The sequence below is a fragment of the Austrofundulus limnaeus genome, unplaced genomic scaffold, assembly GCF_001266775.1.
Source record: "Austrofundulus limnaeus strain Quisiro unplaced genomic scaffold, Austrofundulus_limnaeus-1.0 Scaffold93, whole genome shotgun sequence".
Taxonomy (NCBI): domain Eukaryota; kingdom Metazoa; phylum Chordata; class Actinopteri; order Cyprinodontiformes; family Rivulidae; genus Austrofundulus; species Austrofundulus limnaeus.
In genome coordinates this window covers 84157-103016 of record NW_013952495.1, presented here as the reverse complement: position 1 = coordinate 103016, position 18860 = coordinate 84157, and the positions used below count along the sequence as shown (strand labels likewise).

General features: G+C 40.2%; 1 protein-coding gene across 1 annotated transcript in view; it reads right to left on the bottom strand.

The window, feature by feature from the left end:
* The window catches only part of pacrg (PARK2 co-regulated), a 145216-nt gene that overhangs the window by 110016 nt on the left and 16340 nt on the right, over positions 1-18860 (bottom strand). The window contains exon 2 of the mRNA XM_014012572.1: positions 10116-10250. Coding sequence (XP_013868026.1) covers positions 10116-10250 — 135 coding nt within the window. The remainder of the gene's footprint in view (positions 1-10115; positions 10251-18860) is intronic.

Sequence of the window (18860 nt, the reverse complement as noted above, 5' to 3'; positions counted from 1 at the left end):
GCAGCCACTGTGAGGACATCTTTGAGGTGGCCATGGAAACAGAGAAAAATCACATTTTTATCAGACATCACAGCTGTGTCAGCAACAAACACCTAAGACGTAATCAGATGGTGGTTGTTTCATTAAAAGGCACCAGCATGTGGAAAAACTCTCTCTTTGACATTTAAAGATAAAGTTAATTACTCTCCAAAGTCTCCAAGATAAATGGAARCTGAAATAATTGTGCCTGTAAAACTAAGATTCAACAAGTTTTATATAGTTACTCCCCTTCTCTCCACTTAAAACGTGTCAAACTTTAAGCAGCTTTCAGGATATGATAGTCAGGTTGGGTCCAACACAGGCCATGTAAGTAAAGATGTAGCACAGGAGAGTATGAAGCTCCTTAGGGAAGCCTGTACTATATGGGTCTGTTGGGGGGATTGTGAAAAGGGCCTCCAGGTAACCCTATTTGAATATGAATGTCTCTCTTGATCCACATCAAGGGCATTGACAGGGCACCTCTATCTACAACCAGCTTCAGCGGATGTAGTCGTGTGCCTGTGTATTTGCGAGTGTGCACAGTGGATTGCTCGGTGCAGTCATCATCCACCGCATWATTCCAAGGTACTTTGTACAGCGCATTAATCACAGGGACCCTTGAGCACATCCATGGATCCAAATATTTCGACCTTGAGGTTACAAGAAAGACATTAGTCCTGATCCATTCAAAGTATTGGCGACAGGGAGGGGAACAGAGGGAGGAGACAGAAAAGCTTTCAAGGTAATGAAATTCGGCCATAATTTAAAAGAAAAGACTTGTAGGGACAAGTCTGGGCCGCAGAAAAAAAATAAATTGGATTTTTTTCCATTTCCCTTTTATTTTAAATTAAGCTTAAGTGCATGGGMGTGGGGTGGGGGCTAGTTTTTCTTTCTTCCTTTTTTTTCCTAACAAAAGCACGATAACAGCATTAACTTTGAGAATGAATCGAATCATTTCCAAACCAATTAACCTTTGACAGAGAGGATGAGTGGACAAGAATAAGAATGGCACGGAGTGGAGGGGAGTGATAAAGGTGGGGAGAGGAGGGGGGCTGGAACTTTGGTGGCGACTGCACATAGACAGCATGGCATAAAGATTCATTAGCGACCACCCCACATGCCGGAACTGTTAGTAGCTGACCTGAATGAGGAGATGTTGGTTGAATGTTTCCACAGAATGCCTCTAAATACAAAGCAGATACTGGATGCAAGAAACAGAAAACATTGAGAATCAAGCCTGCAGTGGCTATGCAGCTTAGTCTGACTGATAGTCGAATAGGTCTGCAGTTAACCCCACTTATTATTTATGCTCTCACTCCTTTTCTTCCTATCTATTTCTATTCCTTTCTTACTGGCTCACACACAGCTGCAGCCGGTCCATTAAGTTAATTAAAGGCTCCATTTTGAGCTGGAGCCCACTASCAAATACAAGTGCCAATCAATAGATCTCTGGCTTATTTTGTAGAAGGGAGGGGTAAAAGCATTGGTGCTGCGTTCAGGGGACATGATTTGTAGCTTTGGCAGAGAAGCCAAGTCTTGTCCTCTGTCTCTGTCTAATTTGGTAGTCACCCTGCACGCTCTGCGATCTCCTTCACCCTTTTCATTGTGATGTCATCTATCACTCTTCTCTCTCCAGCTATTCAGGGTTTTCCCCATCTGTCTACAAGGAGTCATAGTCCTATGTTTCCAAGCAAGAGTGCATTTGTTTTAGTCACAATCTGCATGGGGAGCCAGATGTGTGGTTTTGAGCTAGTGAACATTTGCACCTGATGCAATTAAAATGTCTTCAGTCACTGCAATTGTAACACAGGCAAATGGTAAAAATAACCTTTTTTTTCTCCCAATGGTTGCTGCCAGAGCAGAAACATATAAATAATCACATTTAAGAGCCTGGGTGACTTTTTACAAGTCCAAAGCAGGTCTAAAGAAGTAAACGGTTTAATATTGATTTCCACTAAAAATCATCTTCAAAAGTAAAAGCTTCCATTTTCCACAAAAATCGTTATTTTTTTATTTTTTTATTTATTTATTTTTTGCTGCTGTCTTGTACTACTGCAAGAGTGGTAGGCCCACAGGCTAAACAAGCATCATCAGCCTCATGTGGTGTTCGTGTGCTATGAATAATGGCTCAGGGTGGCAGGCGATGGAGCAGTTCAAGATCCACAGACAAGCGCTCTCCACTGGGTACCTCCATTCCAACAGTTCCCTCATTCCTGCAGTCACACCAGCAGCCTGGAAGTGGCGCAACTCATTGGGCTTCTTCCCAGAAGTAATTCAGCAATTCTCTCCCCCCAGGGAGGCGGCCCCTACATGTCCTGATGGTTAGCCCATGCTGTTTGTTAGAGGCTTTCCCCTCCTCCACCTTCCTCATCCATTCCCCACTCTTCCATCTCATCTCTCATTTTCAGCGAGAATGCCTGCTGCTTTTTCCACTTCTCTAATCTAAACTCCCTCTTTTTTCCCCCCTTTCTTGTTTTTCTTAGAGAAACCCCAAGGGGGCTTGTTCATATTCTTTTCTCTTATTGTGTTTCATCGTTTTTCCTTATGACACAGAACTATCCCCCACTCCCAGAGTATCTAGTTTTCTGCCGGGGAGAAAACGCATGGTTAACCCCATTTTATTTTCTGTTCAAAGGTTCCTCTGAAAAGCTCTAGTGCTCACAGTTGAACAGAAGGTACAGCGCATTCAACAGAATTAAAGAGAGGGTCATTTTCTCAAGAAAAGCATTCGAAAGGAACCATATAACAATGAACAAGCGTTTTACTGAAGCATCTCTGTATTACAGCTTTTTGTGAAAATGCTATTTTGCCCCACTTCAAGCAAGAAAAGTATCTGTTATTAGATGGCTACTCGACTGTCTGAGCTCTGATTAAACAAGAATATTTTTACTCAAAGTTATTTATGCTTGAATTCTATATTTTTATTATTTGTACGGTTCAGAATCATTTTCAGTGATTCTATGTTTGGTACTTTTTTATTTTTGGAAAGATTTAAAAATCAAAAAGTTTGGATGAGCAGATGTCCAAAGACATTTGGTTCTCCAAAAGTCAGCTGTATGTTTCAGTCAAAGTGTTTTCTAAAATGTCAACTCTTGTCGCAGCTTGAGTTTCTGAGTACTGGAAAAGGTTTTTATACTCAATTGCTCTGTGGTTTTTTACCATCAATCATTCTTTCTAAACTGACTAGTGTTGCAACCACCATCAAAAAAAGAAGGAAAGAAAGAAACATTTCTACAAAATGATTCTGTCATCACATGTTAGACTGTAGAAACTGTATGAACAGCATTGAGCCCAGGACTTAGTTTCCTCCACACACACTCCTACTGTGTCCAAATAGCTTAGTTTCATACAATCAGATAATTCTACCTCTTATGGTGAAAGAGTCATTTAGGTGCTTTTCAGCAATTGTCACAGGCTCCTGCATGTTTTAGTGAGGAAATGATTCTGCCTGGCTGCTGTGTCATGAAAACCTGATGGTAGAATGGAGCTCCAGAGAGAAAATCTGGACATTGCTTTTGGATTCTTCCAGGCCATGTGGCTGAACAGATTCCTCCTTACAAATCTACAGCTTTTAACCTTATGCCTTTGCTTTACCTCTTGCATGAACCATCTACTGTGAGACCTTGTTTAAACAGGTGTGCATTTTCCTAATTATGTCTAATGAATTCAATTCCGCACTGTGGACTTTAGTTCAGTTGCAGAAACAGCTGAAGGACCCCTGACAGAAACAAGATTTGCCTAAACTCAATTTGTGAGTGACACAAACTTGTATGAAACCAGGATACAGCGGCCGTAACTCAAGACGAAGGGCAGCCTTCTGCAAATCATAAGGTTGTGATTCAAGACCAGCCTCACCCCACCCCCCCACCCCCAAACACCAACACGTAAACTTAGCACAAAAATTAAAGAAATATGTGTTTGGTAGATTATTTCTTTGTTGTAACAATGCTTCTTGGCAATAAACCTTATACTGTTAGAAAGCCTGTTAAATTACCTTTTAAATGGTGCCACATTTGTAAGGAATTTGTGGGATGAGCAGTAGAGTTGAGTATATGGGTTGTGCACTTAAGACATTGACCAAATCTTCTCTGCCATTGCCAAACAGTTTATTTTGCTGTATAGACATTTGTTTTGAGCTTCTGCCCAGGTGCTGCCAATCAGGTGCCCGCTATAAGATCTATTGCCAAGAAACATTGTTACAAAATAATAATCTATCAAACACAAATTCTTTACATTTTGTGCTAATTATACTTTCTGATTCTGTGATTCCGTGTGTGAATGGGTGAATATGTCTTGTATTGTAAAAGGACTTCAGGCAGTTAAAAGACTAGGACATCACTGTATAAATGCAGTCAATTTCCCACTTTTGCAACCTACAGTATATTAATGTAAATATGATAATTCAGTGTATTTGTGAAAGCATAACAAGATACTCTAAAATCTGTTTTTGCATTTTACTTGTGTATAAAATGAAATGGTTCCACATAAAATGTTTCTCTAACCCAATCATTGTTAAAATTTTAAAGAGTCTAATTTCTGAATAGCATTTAAATTTGGGACAATGTACGAAGCACCATTGGTTTTGGAATTAATGTGAGTGATTTCACATTTTTTAACTGATACTTTAACAACGAGCTGCACTGCACTGAATTAACTCCCAAGCAAAGAAAAATGSTCTCATGCCATGTAATGCAGCTGTCAAAAGACAGAGTTATCAACCACATGTTGGGAAATATAAAAATGCAAATGTTTAAATGGGAGAAACAGAGAGATGGAGAAAAAATATGGAGCCATTTTTCAATGCTTTCTGCAATAACCTCATCTTTTAACCCACTCATTTCCTCGTTTTATTTTAATTTTTCTGTCTTTCTATCTTTTACTCTTATCGTGAACACTGAATTTCTCAAGCACAAGCGCTCTCATTCACGGTCATCCCAAGCACCTCATTTCTCCAGTCCTCCCTCCTCTGCAACTCTCCCTCTGTGCGTAATTCAATCATCCCAAGGAGATGGATYTCCGTCCCCCAGGAGCGCTTACGCTCTCCATTTCCTAAAGCGCTTGATCAGATTAATTGATTGTGCACCCCACCCCCATCTCTGTGATTGCCCCCCTTTTTTTTTCTGCAGACCAAAGCCACCATGGTGGTGGAGGGTGTGCCAAAATCAGGTTTGCATTGATATTTTTGAAAATGTCTTTTTTTCGTCTGCTCTGTCTGCTGGCTTTGTAAAAGGACAAAGGGGAACAGACACAAGAGAGCCAAGAGAAAGAGGATGATTGGTGACATGAAAGGGTGGATGCCTGTAGAAACAGACAGCGAGGATATAGGGAGAGGGCAAAACAAACAACCTGGAGCACAGGAGACACTGAGCTGAACAGGAGATCAACTACATGATAAAGCAGATGGGCGATCAATGAAATAAAACAAACAACAGTGCTTAGGATGTATATTGCACATGTGAGGTACAGTATGTGTGTGTATCTCTGTATCGTGATGTTTGGCTTCAAGCCTGCYGAGCACAACACAATGTAGAGATAGGTGAGTCAAACAAAGCCCCACAGGGAGCACAGGAAGACCTCAACTCATCCATTATAACTGAAAGCCAAGCGTCTGCRATGTCTCCTGATTGCCGAGCCCCTGCGGAGTTCTCTCCCTCTTTCCACCCCAGTCTCACCCGCTATCTCGCTCATTTTTGGCGCCGGGCATCGCAGTAGATTATGGTGCTGTTCCAGGCTTTTGGCTTCTGCGTTACGGCAGGACACAAACACGCGCAAACCCTACACCCGCTCAGGAACAAACACACAGCCACACAAACACAAATAGACAGGGGTAGGAACTCGCTCGACTCGCTCTTATCTACCTGCCGCACATGTTCCCCATATGTGTAAAGCTTTTACCTGAGCGCCCCATTACAGCTGAGGCTTTTACCTCTGGAGAGCCAAATTACCTTTCAGATCCAACCTTCCCTTTTTCAACTTGCCCTTGATTTTTTGTTCGCTTGCATTTCCTCTGTACARAGACTCATACACAGCCTGTAAAGCTAAACATACTCCAACAAGCACACAAATGCCCTTAACTGACAGAGCTGTGTGTCCATCCCCATTGCARTGTTTGCATTTTAAACAAATTCAGACTTTCTATATGTAAGAAAGTGGTTAAGATGGAATAAGCCAAGGGTTATTAATAACTTTTTTGCAGGATTAAAACTTGTCTCGTCAAGCACAGTTTTGTGTTCATGACAAGAAATTGTGTCATGACATAACTGTGTTGGAAAATAAGTTCTGTTACTTATTTGATCCTTTTTAGAAGATTGTCAATTGTGCATATAGAATAACTTCAACAAATATAATAAAAAAACTATTTTCTTGTCTAGACATACAGACAGCCTGCAAAGCTAAACACACACCAGTTATTTCTTCATTTAAAAGCAAAATAAGAACAGCCTTTACAAACGGCATACACCACATAAAAGAGGGAACTGTCTCAGTTATGTAATATAACCKACCAGAGGAGTGCAGTCGTTTCATTATCTCTGGAAAATGTGTTTGTAGTGTTCTTTAGGTTTGGGGGTGCAGCACTTGGGAAGTACAATTATATGCCAATAAAGCAGCATGAGAGTGCAATAGAAATTTATCAATCAAATGAACTTAACAGAAAAAGTAAAGAAATTTGTGTTTGGTAGATTATTTATTTATGGCAGTATATCTTACACCGTTGGAAAGCCTGTTAATATCCCTTTTAAATGGTGCCACATTTGTAAGAAACATGCATTTATGGGATTCAATGTAAATTCAAATTTAATTCAAAAATACTTTATTGATCCTAGAGGGAAATTAGATAAGATGAGCAGTAAAGTTGAGTATGTGGGTTGTGAACATGAAAAGTTTGTCTAGTCTTCTCTCTCACTGTCAAACAGCTTATTTTGCTGTTGCTATTTTAAGTTGTTTTGAGCTTCTGGTACATCTAAGTGCTGCCAATCAGGTACACGATATAAGATTTAATGCAGAGAAGCATTGTTACAACCAAGAATTCATCTACCAAACACAAATGTCTTTACATTTTGTGCTAAGTATATATATTTTTAAAGATTTCCCTTCTCTTCTTGCAGCCCTTTGTCAGAATGCAACGCTGTATTCTCACTCGGTGCAGAGACTTTGACATAAAGTTCAGAGACGTGAAAGCTACCTGAGGGTTTTCATTCAGGTGAGCTGAGGGCTTGACAGAACCATTTTCTGTATTTCCTCGGTAAAGCAAAATTTTAAAAAAAACTTTGCTTTACTGATTTGTTCTCTCACGAGTTTCAGTCTTTTCTTTTCTGCTCACTTAAACACAAAGTTTCTCCARAATCTTCCTTGTTGAAGTGAAGAGAATGTGCCAAGAACCGAGTTTAAAAAACAGTGACAGACAACCGTTAGCATAAATGCTTTTAAATCAAGTTGCATGGAAAAAGTCAGGATGCTTCAACATTTACATTACTTTCAAAATCCTAAACAAAAAAGATCCCAACYGAAATTACTTGTTAACACGTTGACAACAGTTGTCCCTTCCGCAAATATACAGAAGATGTTTGAAAACAAATTCTTTCCATAAATTGGACTTTTCACTATAAAACTCAGTGGGCTGGGCTGCTACAGTGTTTACAGAAAAATGCAAATAACAGGCAGCTGATGATTCACAAACAGTCCAGAAACACTTACTGTTATCCCTGCTGCTTGCTACTAGAAAGAAAGGAAAAGGAACTACATGTGCACCTTCACAATTTATGCCAGTATTGATCGAACAGAACTGTTCAGCTAAATGGGAGTCCTGCTTGTTTATTTTATGATAAGATAGTGTGACCTTCTAAGAAAAATGTGCATGTAAAGCTTGTGTGGAGGAGAAAACCTGAACTTCTGATCTGAATGTTGTCTTCACATTATAATGATAGATGCATACACATGAGAATGACCGGCAACATGTGAACACGGGACATGCAATTTGTTGGACACTCAGTACAAAAAAAAAAAAAAAAACACAGTTTATTTTCTCTCCAAAAGACTTGCTCTGTTTCTTACTTTCCACCGACTTTTTATTTGCTTGGAAGCTGAGCTCTCCGACTGGGATTGATCCTGAGCTGCCGTCTTGAACCTGTGCCCCTAGGGCAGCTCAGTGCAAACACACAGCAGCCCCTCTCCACTTACTCTGGTCACAGTTACACTAAAATGTTACACTACACTCGTATGTGCAAGCACACAGCACAAAACTATTTCTACCTGGACTGCTTTCAACAGCTCCAGRCAGATAGGAACAATACTGCTTTCTTAAAAACATACAGAGGTACTTTTACAAAGATAAAGTGCAAAGAAAGAGGCYCAATTTGAGTAATAAAACTTTTATTTTTATTCCTTTTCCCAAGASTTTAAACTGACAAGATTGTGTGTGAGTAATTGGAGGAAATCAGRAAGTATAACAGAAGCACTTGATGTGACAGCAACAATTTCATACACCACATCCCATTTACTGTGTGCTTTTTCATGGTCAGAGCACAAAAAAATCCATTATTTTTTTTGCTAACACGAACATTCATTTGAACATCTTACATAAATAATTCATGCAAACAGAGATGCTTTTACGGTGTTTTCACCTGAAGACAGACAGCTAACTAGGGAGGGAGAGCTCACGCACCCACCTTTCTTTTTCCTTTTCAAGTGAGGAAAAAAAGGGGGAAAGGAGGCATAATTTGCTTGATTCGCTTATCATTGTTTACCATGAAGAAATGTCATTAGGAGTGGTTGTTGCATGACAGTTGTAAAGTTACAGAATACCTGGCAGCACAGTGGGAGTTTAAATAAAGCAATATGATGATTAGAAAAATGAATTCCTCCCACACACACACACACACACACACACACACACACACACACACACACACAGTGCCAGTCAGGAGTCAAACGTAATGGATCTGTGGGGAGTTGAAAACACACAAACACACACACATATACACCTACACAAATGCTCCCCGTGTTTTGCAGTGCCCGTCCTGAATTCCTATAAAGTTTATGATTGATGGGTTCTGTGACTGGTGCTGTGAGACCAGTGGAACCTTCAACAAGTCAGCTGATCTATACTGCCTCCTACAGGAAAACAGCACAAACTAGGCCTGTGTGAGCATGTGAAAAACTGCCTTCATCACCTTAGTCGAGTTGATAATGAATAAAAAAAGTGTTTATATAGCACTTCACAAGTCTTCAGAAAACCGATGCAAACAAGTTGTGTGAAAAAAAAAAGTTTCATCTTACAGCTTTTAACAGTAGTAAATATTGGGTGTTGCTTCACAGATAATGTCTTCACAGTTTCTACGATATTTTAAAGCTTTTAATTACAGAAGGTCCAATTCGATTTTATGTGATCCTGAAGGATATTTACTTTACTGAGAGAACCTATCCCATCCCCGTTCTGACATACAGCATCTTCTCATGACACATAACCATCTTCTACCCAACAGCCTTTTTGTCAATAGACAGTGAAGTATTTGTAACCCCGGATTTACCCTGCGTCTGCTCTGCTCTGCCGTGGCACAGACTCAGCAGTAAAAACGAACACTTCATAGTCAATCAAAGAATTGAGATTACTTCCACAGAGTGGCAAAGGGTGGTGGCATGTGCGCGGCCATCTGCCAGAACTTAACTTGAGTCTATTTTTGCCAGAAGACGGAGCAAGCGCAGAGTCAATCTACAATGACCAAACCAACTGGAAAATGAACAAGTCCGTATTTTTAAAATAATTCATTGTTATAGATTTTGTTGAAATCCTAGCTATATTAATAAATATATGGTTATATTTATACATACAAGCTTTCATTTATGGCTATGCATTCACACATAATATTAACAAAATGTGATTTTTTTAAAACCAACAGCAATGCAGTTTCAAATGTTTTCAGTCTGTCTTGTTTTGGTCTGACTTCAGCGTTTGTCGCTGGCTTTAGTGCACCTCTGATCTTCACACCGGAGCGGACGCAGTGTAAATCCGGGTAAGTCACGAATGGCAGTGAAGTGCACAGCTAACTGCACGTCATGCAAATCCAAGGTACGGTTTTACTTAAAGGTAGCATCCTTACCTTCCATGTAATGCTGTTGCCCCTGTTGTCATGTGCCAGCGCAATTGGGAACTCTCCCCTCTCGTAGTACATGCGAAATCTGGTAGGTTTGTAGGGTCGTTCTTTAAATGCCCCTGCAATTGGGGGGCTGACAACCTGTTGAGCCAGAAAGGAGAAAAATGTAATTAGTGGGGGTGATTGAAACAAAACAGAGAAATAAACAGAATCAGACATTTACATCTAGTAAAAGTGTTGTATCATAAAAGTAGAATTGACTTTCTTTTCCTTGCAAGATTAGAAACACTTCCCACTTTTTCTTAAAAAAAAGTATTCAGGGAGACACATGTGGTCCTCTCCTCCTCTGTGGAAGACAAAACACAGATAGTGTGTGGTTCAGTGTGTGTGCTTTTGAGTTGGCCCTGTAGCCAGAGGCACTGCCAGAGGCACTTTAGGGATCATCTTTTTTTCTGCCTCTATATTGAACATGTGCTATTACTATATAGAAAGCCAAAGGAACTTACTTCCGCATCAGCCTTGGTGTTGGCAGCTGTATATGGCCATTGAGACATACAACAAATATAAGCAAAACTAACACAGTGAAATGGAGAGCAAGTGTCTTTTATGAGGTCAAAACTGTTATATTTTGACATGTTTAAAGCAGATGCTTCTCAAAGACTCTTTACTCAAATGAAAGCACTAAAGTGCAAAGTGCCATTGTAAGAATCACTGAGATCTGTCTAAAAGTGCCCATCGTAATTTGTTTTGGAGAAATTAAGCACATGAGGAATTTAGTTTAATAGAAAATGTTAAAGCTTTGCAATAACATATTGTAATGGACAAAAAAACAAAATGTTGAAGCCGTTTTTTAAACGATAATTCATTGCCATCTGTGTCACACTGCCACATAATTAGCAGATGTCTTTATGTTAATATTGAGGAGTAACATGTTGCCACTGCAGCCCCAAACCAGAATTGTAACAGTCCTGCAACTGTTTGGTTGTAACTGTAATGACGTTACCTAAAACTGTCAATTTCTTAACATCAAAATAGAAAGAAAAAACACAAAGTATGTTTTATAAACTGTTGCAGAGGAGCGATCTAATGGATTAAAGCTGAAGCTACATGTAAGACACAACAATGTTAGTGTTAGGATACCAAGCAAAAACAGAAACAGGGAACCTCTCAGAACATCTCTCCAGGCACTGCCTTCATTTAAACAGTCATAACGCACCATGGGATTGCAGCACAGTCGTTTCAAACGAATCCGTTTGGAGAATTTGTTTACTGTGCTAGGAAATTCTGAATAACATTATGCTGAATTAATAGGAACAGGTTTGTATACCTGCAGGAGAAAGACAAACAAAACAAAATGTGTGTGACTAACAATGCATGTGAAATGCAAGAAAAGGCACTTTGCTTTCTCAGCTAATGGAAATTCATCACAACAAACACGCATGGCTATTATCATATTTTAATACATGTCTTATTTTCTTACTTCAGCTGCAGTGCTGTCTTGAATCATCTGTTATGTTTAACTCAATTAAAACTACAGCTCTAAAATTGGATTCCTCAGTTGCCTTTTTATTGGGATAAATTAATTAATCCATAATTGCTGGAATTGTTTTAACTTAACAGGCTGCATGTTTAGATTGCCTCATTAGTATTCAATTTTGGTCTTTCCACTCCTAGATTGCAATTTTATTTACATCTTGAAACATATTTTGCTGTTATGTGGTTATTTCTCCCCACCCCACCTCACCCTCCCTCCCTCCCATCCATCCCGTTTCATTTCCATCACTGTAGGAGGTGTTTTTACAGCTYTGGAAGCAGGAAGGTGTAAAGCTTGCAAGATCAGTGCTGCTCCAGGCTGCAGGAGTGACAAAGCCCTCATATCCAGGTAGCTACAACGTCGGTTGAGCCACGCTGCACAGGGGAACTAAAAATAGCTCTGACTGGGCATGGAGGAGAGAATGAACTCAGACTGCATTCACTGGCTGAGCGGCTTTTATGGCCAGGAATGATGACGGTGCATTTCAGCAGCCTGCGTGCATAGGTGAAGTGTTTCGGGCTTTCATGGCTCTCTCTCTCTCTCTGTTTTCTGCCCGTCGCTGACAGGTGGTGCAAAATCAGCATTCATAAAAACACACGCGCCGTGGCATGTTTTATTGTGTCTYTGCGTTTGCCACAAAAAAATAAACACAGGAGCCCCAGTCTGTGGGCTTGACGTTCCTGGCAGCTTAAGGAGAACTGCAATAAAAATGAGCCTGTGGAGAGATTATCACTCGCCAGTTTCCTGATGCTATTCCAGTAATCTGTATGATCCTGTTCTACCATTCATGACATTCAAGTCTGTGTGCTGAGAGGAAAACCTGCTGAATTGTAAATTAGGCTAATATGTTAGCCAGTGACTGTGTTTTTACATTTTTTTGTGCTGTTTGTTTACTTTTTTCTTCTTTTTTTGTGGTTTTCTGAGAACACAACCATGGAAAAAGTTCCAAATAAGACCCACAAGAAGCAGTGTCCATGTTGTGAGGCAGAACAGCCCTAAGATTTGTTTTTATGGATCAGCACATATTTGGGTTTAATTTGTTGACAACTGCTGCTGCTGGTTTCGGTTCCCTATCTGGAATACCAGCATGTGACCCCATTCTTAGGCCAGCAAGTTTCCAAATTATGTGTGACTCATTTTGTTGCTTTTCTTGACAAAGCATTTGTTGGGGGGTCTAAAGAAAATATTTKATTTGAAAAGAAATGATAGAAGAGCACCAAGTTTCCACACTTTGGTTTGCCCTAGATTCKTCTTGTTTTTTCTCATCCATCTAAACATCATTTTCTGCATCAGTAAAGCAAAACAATTTGTTGTTTAACTTTCTTGTATCTGTCTTGTATTCAATTTTTAATAACTGTGACTAGACGGGTGAGATATGAAAGGAATTTAATTAAGTCTGAGTTGCAACTTTTGAGTCACACTTTACACTTCTGTCTAATCAAAAAGTCTGGTCAAAACACCAAAAGTAACAGAAAAACTTGTACTACAAGTAGATAACAGTCCTCAGTGGAGGCCATAAAGTGAGCTTGTGAGAAAGCAGACTACAGAACACAAGGAGAGCTGGTGCAAAGCAATAACTGTCTGTTTTGTGTGCCCCTGGTGCACACATCAGGGAGTCATAACAAGGCAGAACCGGTCAGATGAGCTCAAGGCTGTCATTTCTTTCCTTCGTCTTCACTCTGCCTCCAGACCTGTTTACTCCCTAATGCGGTTGTCCGCTCCAACTAGATCCACCGTAAAACCCGGCTGCCCCGGGACCTGCTGAGGAAGTACACGTGCAAATAGACTCCTGTACACAATCTCTCTCACACACACACACCGCACACGCTGAGCTCCCCACGGCCAAGCGCCTACAGAGGTGATTGAACACCAGCGGGGCCTTGTGGTCCTGCCATTTATAAAGGTGTCACCACAAGAAACAGAGATGCTCCCGCTAACCTTATTAGTATGGCACATCCATGGCTCTCCTGGATGATGTTGACACACACAGTTGAGTGGTGTAGTCAAAAAATAAAAAAATAAAACAGCAGGAGAAAAAGAAAACGAGAGAAGCAATAAAGAAAGAGGCCAAGCCAGGATAAAGGTGGAGCGCAAGATAAAAGAAAGAAACACACGAAGAAGCTGGGAAAATTTTCAATGAGAAAAAACAGAGAGGAATTCCAGGGAGGCTGATGATAGGAAAGGAGAGAAACATGGTGGCAAGGTGTGACTCATCATTTGTAAAAGGTGTTCAAAATGATGGGGCTCTTGCAGCATGTGTGTGATTCACCACATGTCTGCAAAATTCTGCTCCTGCACTCCTTCTTTACCATCTTTCTGTTTCATTGCTTTCTTTTCACCACCACCCCCCAAGACCTCAGAATTTCTCTTTCAAATTTTCTTTCATGCAAACCCTAAACTGTTGTCACTGATGCACATCTTGAACTGATTTCGCTGTTAATTTCCATTTCCATTCCTATCCATTTCCTACTCTTTTTCTGTCAGGGCAGGAGAGCATTTTGTCGCCTTGTATTTGCAGAGAGATAAGTGTGCCACTGCACATGGGTGACCTGCATCTCTTGTTTAGTGAAGCAAAAAGGAGGTGGACGGTCGCTTGCTTGCTCACTTGCTCTGCATTTTTCTCCAAGTTCTCAGTTAAGTTATTGAAATCTAGCTTCCATGCAGAAGGCCGCCTTTCCCCGAGGCAGGAACAGAAAGGCCTAGGTTCGCCTAATAAGGTCAGCTTGTAGATCAGTGCCAAAGGCAACTAAATTTGTTAAATTTTTTAAGGGGCATTTTCTGCTTCCAGAGCCCATGCATCAGCATGCGTGTGGGCCATGAACGATTCTAGACTGAATAGATGCATTTTGAAAATGCATGTGAAGTGAGAAGAAACAGAGACGGATAATGGAGGCATTTAAGGAATCACTGCTTTAAGATCAGGTCCGAGCAATCACTCAGCGAGATATTTTTGCTTACCAACTCCCTCTGTAAAGTAAAACATAAATTGGTAGGAGGCTGATTCCTTTGAGGAGAATGCATCTGAAATATGTGAGCAGCACTTCATTAATTTTTCACGATCAAACAGCGAGAAGCGTGAGACGGTGAGTCTTGTTATGTGCAGGAATTAGCCATGGTGTGAAGAGACAAGGTCGGACGAGAACAAATGAGTAAAGAGCTCTCGCTGGACAGGAAGACCACAGAGCGATGAAAGGTAACAAAGTCTCTTTTTGTTCAGAGCTCACAGGAATATAGTGGTGCGCTTTYCAATTGTGTCACGGGCTTTACATCAAGTGTATCATGCACACGGGTACAAGGGTAGGGGGTGTTTGTGATAAAAAATGACGAAACCTGTAGGCGTAGACGGAACCACACACCTCGCGTTACAACAAAGACATGGGGATGAAACAGGTGACAGCCAACTACAATTGAACTGTGCGCGAGAGGGATAACTTTAAAGAGCAACTTCAAARGGCGGAGCAAGCATTGAAGAGTGCCCCGCTGTTTTCTGCCTTTTCTAGTTTAACCCCGTGACTTAAAAGAACAGCGTAGACACAAGGAGACYTTAACGGGATGTGAAAGAATGAAATCTGAGGTGGGAGTGTGTGGGGAGGAGTATAAATGAAAGAGGAGCTGTGTGTGTGTGTGTGTGGGGGGGGGGGAGCAGGAGAATGCCCTGAGTATGTTCCATCTTCTCTGTGTGGCCCACTTATCAGCCAGCTGGCCGGCAGGGCAGCCTTGTGCTTACAGAGAGCCCTATTGGCTGATTCATATCACCAAACCACAACTGAGATTATGGCACAGAGTGAGTCAGTCTGCATGCCACTGGAGGGAAATATTCACTTTTACTACTTATTAAAAAATTGAAAACCACATGTACCATAGAAAGAAAAATTCAGGTCGTTTGAATCACATTGGTAAAACCAGCCAACCAACCAACCACTTTTCAAGTAAAAGGGAAATATGCAAGGGCAAATACAAACAAATAATGATTTGGGTTCAGATTAACATTTTCCAATGCGGTCGTGTTTTAATCCTTTGATAATAGGACTAGTTTAAAGTTTACAATTTGATAACATGCTATTTTTTAGAAACACCTGTTTGCATCCGTCTAATCTATTACATTAATGAAATTACATATTTGCATAAAAACAAATTAATCATTTTGGCACATACAATCTGTAACAAGAAATCATTCAAGAAGAATGTCCGTTTTTAATTAAATTATTATTTATTCTGTAATGAAATTACAAAGTGAAGAAACAACTATCTAAAATTAATAATAGAGCCTTTTCTTGACTTTGTGGACATCAATTAATTTAATTTTGAGAAAAATGAATAGCTACAGTGAGGAGTCCATGGCTGCTAATCTGGGACAAGGTTGTATTCATGAAGCTGTGAAATTACATCATCTGGCCCTTCCTGAAATAAATTGTGAAACCATGTTTATAAATTAAAGCATGTAAAGAACCAGGGTTTGTGTCTTATATCCATAATTCATAAATGAAGTCGGTTTTATAATTTTGCTTGTTGTTTACAATTACAGGGATACACAATCACTGTTTATCAAAGTATTTTTCACTGAAGTTGGARGTAAATGGCAACACATCATAGGTGTACAGTATACAGTATATACTCTAAGGATACTTTAAAAAGCAGCAAGGACAATTCTTTAACAGTAACTCACCCATCACTGCTTACAGACTGGGTAGATGACATGTTGTTAGCTTTACTAACATTATCAACTACCTCATTTTGTCCAAAGACAGACACACATGCAAAATCATAAATGTCAATAGTTCAGGACGTAAAATATTCCTAAGCCCCCCAGAATTGTAATAATTTTATTAAAGTATTGTAATTACCCCCCCCCCCCATTCTAAACATAAAATTCACTGAGTGCTAGTTTGCTTTAGAGTTTAACTGTAGGATTTCAGTCATTTAAAATGAATGATAAACAATAACATGTAAACTGACTCTAATAACACTGTTAGCATATTCTTTATTAAAACAAAAGAGAGACTTTTATAGCCCCTGGGGCTAATCTCCACATTTTTAAATCCTGTCCACATCCCAAATATTTTAGCATGTATTTGGGAAGAGGATTGTTTGATATTCCCAGCTTATTCAGAATTGAGACAGTTAAATTAAACCTTTTATACAGTTTTGCCAGCATGCGGCTATGGGCTTAATATTTCTTTCAAACTGAGACGTAGTTGCTAAAGACATGCTAATAATCAGACTAACACTACAGCTAGCACCATTCACTGTAGGCTTTTATTTAGAAAATAACTGCACCATTATATAGTGAAATGGGGCCAAACCACATTTACAACTCACCAGTCACAGATTAGGGGTTTTGTTGATATTGCTGGAAACTGTCTGACTCACAGTGGTCCGGACGAGCTGCCTTTGATTGGCCAGTCTTAGCCCAGATAGAGCTCTGAATCGGGGTGTATATTCGTGAGCTTTTTGTTGATAAAATGAAAAGAGAAAAAAACTCTCTTTGGTGGGTTTTGAGTTTTAAAGCTGCCAGCTACGTTAGTTTATGATCCTCCTTCGTCGGCATAAAGGGCAGTGCGTACGGCGCTGAGCACGGACATGCCTTTACTACTTCTTGTTGTTCCAGGCAAAATGGTTCTAAAGCGTTTTTATTTTCTTAGATTGTTGTGGCAGCCAGTGGTTCATAAGACATTTTGCTAACACAACAGATCAACAAACACACGCAGACAGACACAGGTGAAAACTTCATTGCCTGCCAGCAAAAGGCAGGTGATAATAATCACCTCATACTCTTCTGAAGTCAGTGACAACACTGTTAGTGATGGAGATCAAATCAGAGCTTGAAGTAGCAGCATGACTTATCCAAAAGCCCTAAAAACCTGAGTTTGTTTCCAAGCATAGAGATAGTACAATTATGCAGATAAGTAGGCAATTGAAAAAGACTGTCAGAGAGAGATAGTGAGATAATCATGAGAGTCTGAATCAGGTGAGAAGAAGAGAGGAAGAATGTAGAAAGCCATCCTTGACCAAATACATGCACTGAATACTTGCTCCTTTGACACACAGAAGCATCACAGGAGCTGAAGAGGGTATGATTTTTCCAAAACAGCCAAAGGAATAAAAAAGCACACACCAAAATAAGTCTATTTCCAACTTCATCACACCACACCATYACTATATATGTTCAAGTGTAGCATAGGACTGACACAACCCTAAGGGTGGAGGAAGGCAGGGAGATAAAGAGGACTGCTCATAGATACAGGTTCTATCTATCAGAATGAAGAACATCATCTAGGTGATTAGTATGTATTGCAAAATGAACCCGAGGCTTTTGGTCTTATCACATTTGCAGAAAAACTTTCTTACTGCCTGTAAGGCTCTCTGGTGAAAAAAAATGGAGTTAGAGATGAAGGTTTGTTCACAGAGTAACCACGCAGAGACCAAAGTCYGGCATGATCTGAAGTCTGACCTTTGTACTGTATAAATTAAATGAGAGGAAGGCACGCTGAAGGCCATATCACTGCAAGTAGATAACCTGAACACACAGCTTGCCTAAACCGGCCACACACAATAGTCACACAAGCATTCTCACTGTTTTCTTGACTTAGTTAAGTAAAAAGGAAAACTATTTCTAAATCCAAACTTGGTTCTCTGTAAAGGTTACTATGTAGCAGAAAAGAGACATAGACTTTCTCAAAACTGGCAACCAACAGAGACAAGAATCCATCCAATAACTTCAGTTTATTCCAAATTTGGTTGTGGGGGAAGCAGCTAGAGCAGAGAGACCCAGACCTCCCTTTCTCCAGCCACCTCTTGGAAGAAGGACAAATGAGAAACATAGTCTCTCCAGCATGTCCGAGGTGTTCCCCGGGATCTCCTCCCAATCAGACATGCTTGAAGCACAGATGTGCAGGAGGCATCCTTACCAGATCCCGAGCCACCTCAACTGGCTCCTCTTGATGTCTGGTTCTACTCTGAATCTCTCCTGGATAACTGAACTTCTCACCCTATCTCTAAGAGAGAGTCCAGCTACCCTGCAGAGAAAACTCATTTCCACTGCCTGGATCAATGGGCRTCATGCAAGAACCGTTCYTACGCACAGATTTGTTCTTAAGTTGTGCGTACGAGTGATTTAGGAGAATCTGTGTCATTCACCAATGTTTTCGTATTCTAAGATTTTTTTCAGATACGAACAAAATTTACGAGTGGTCCAGACCTGTTGTATATTTTACGAG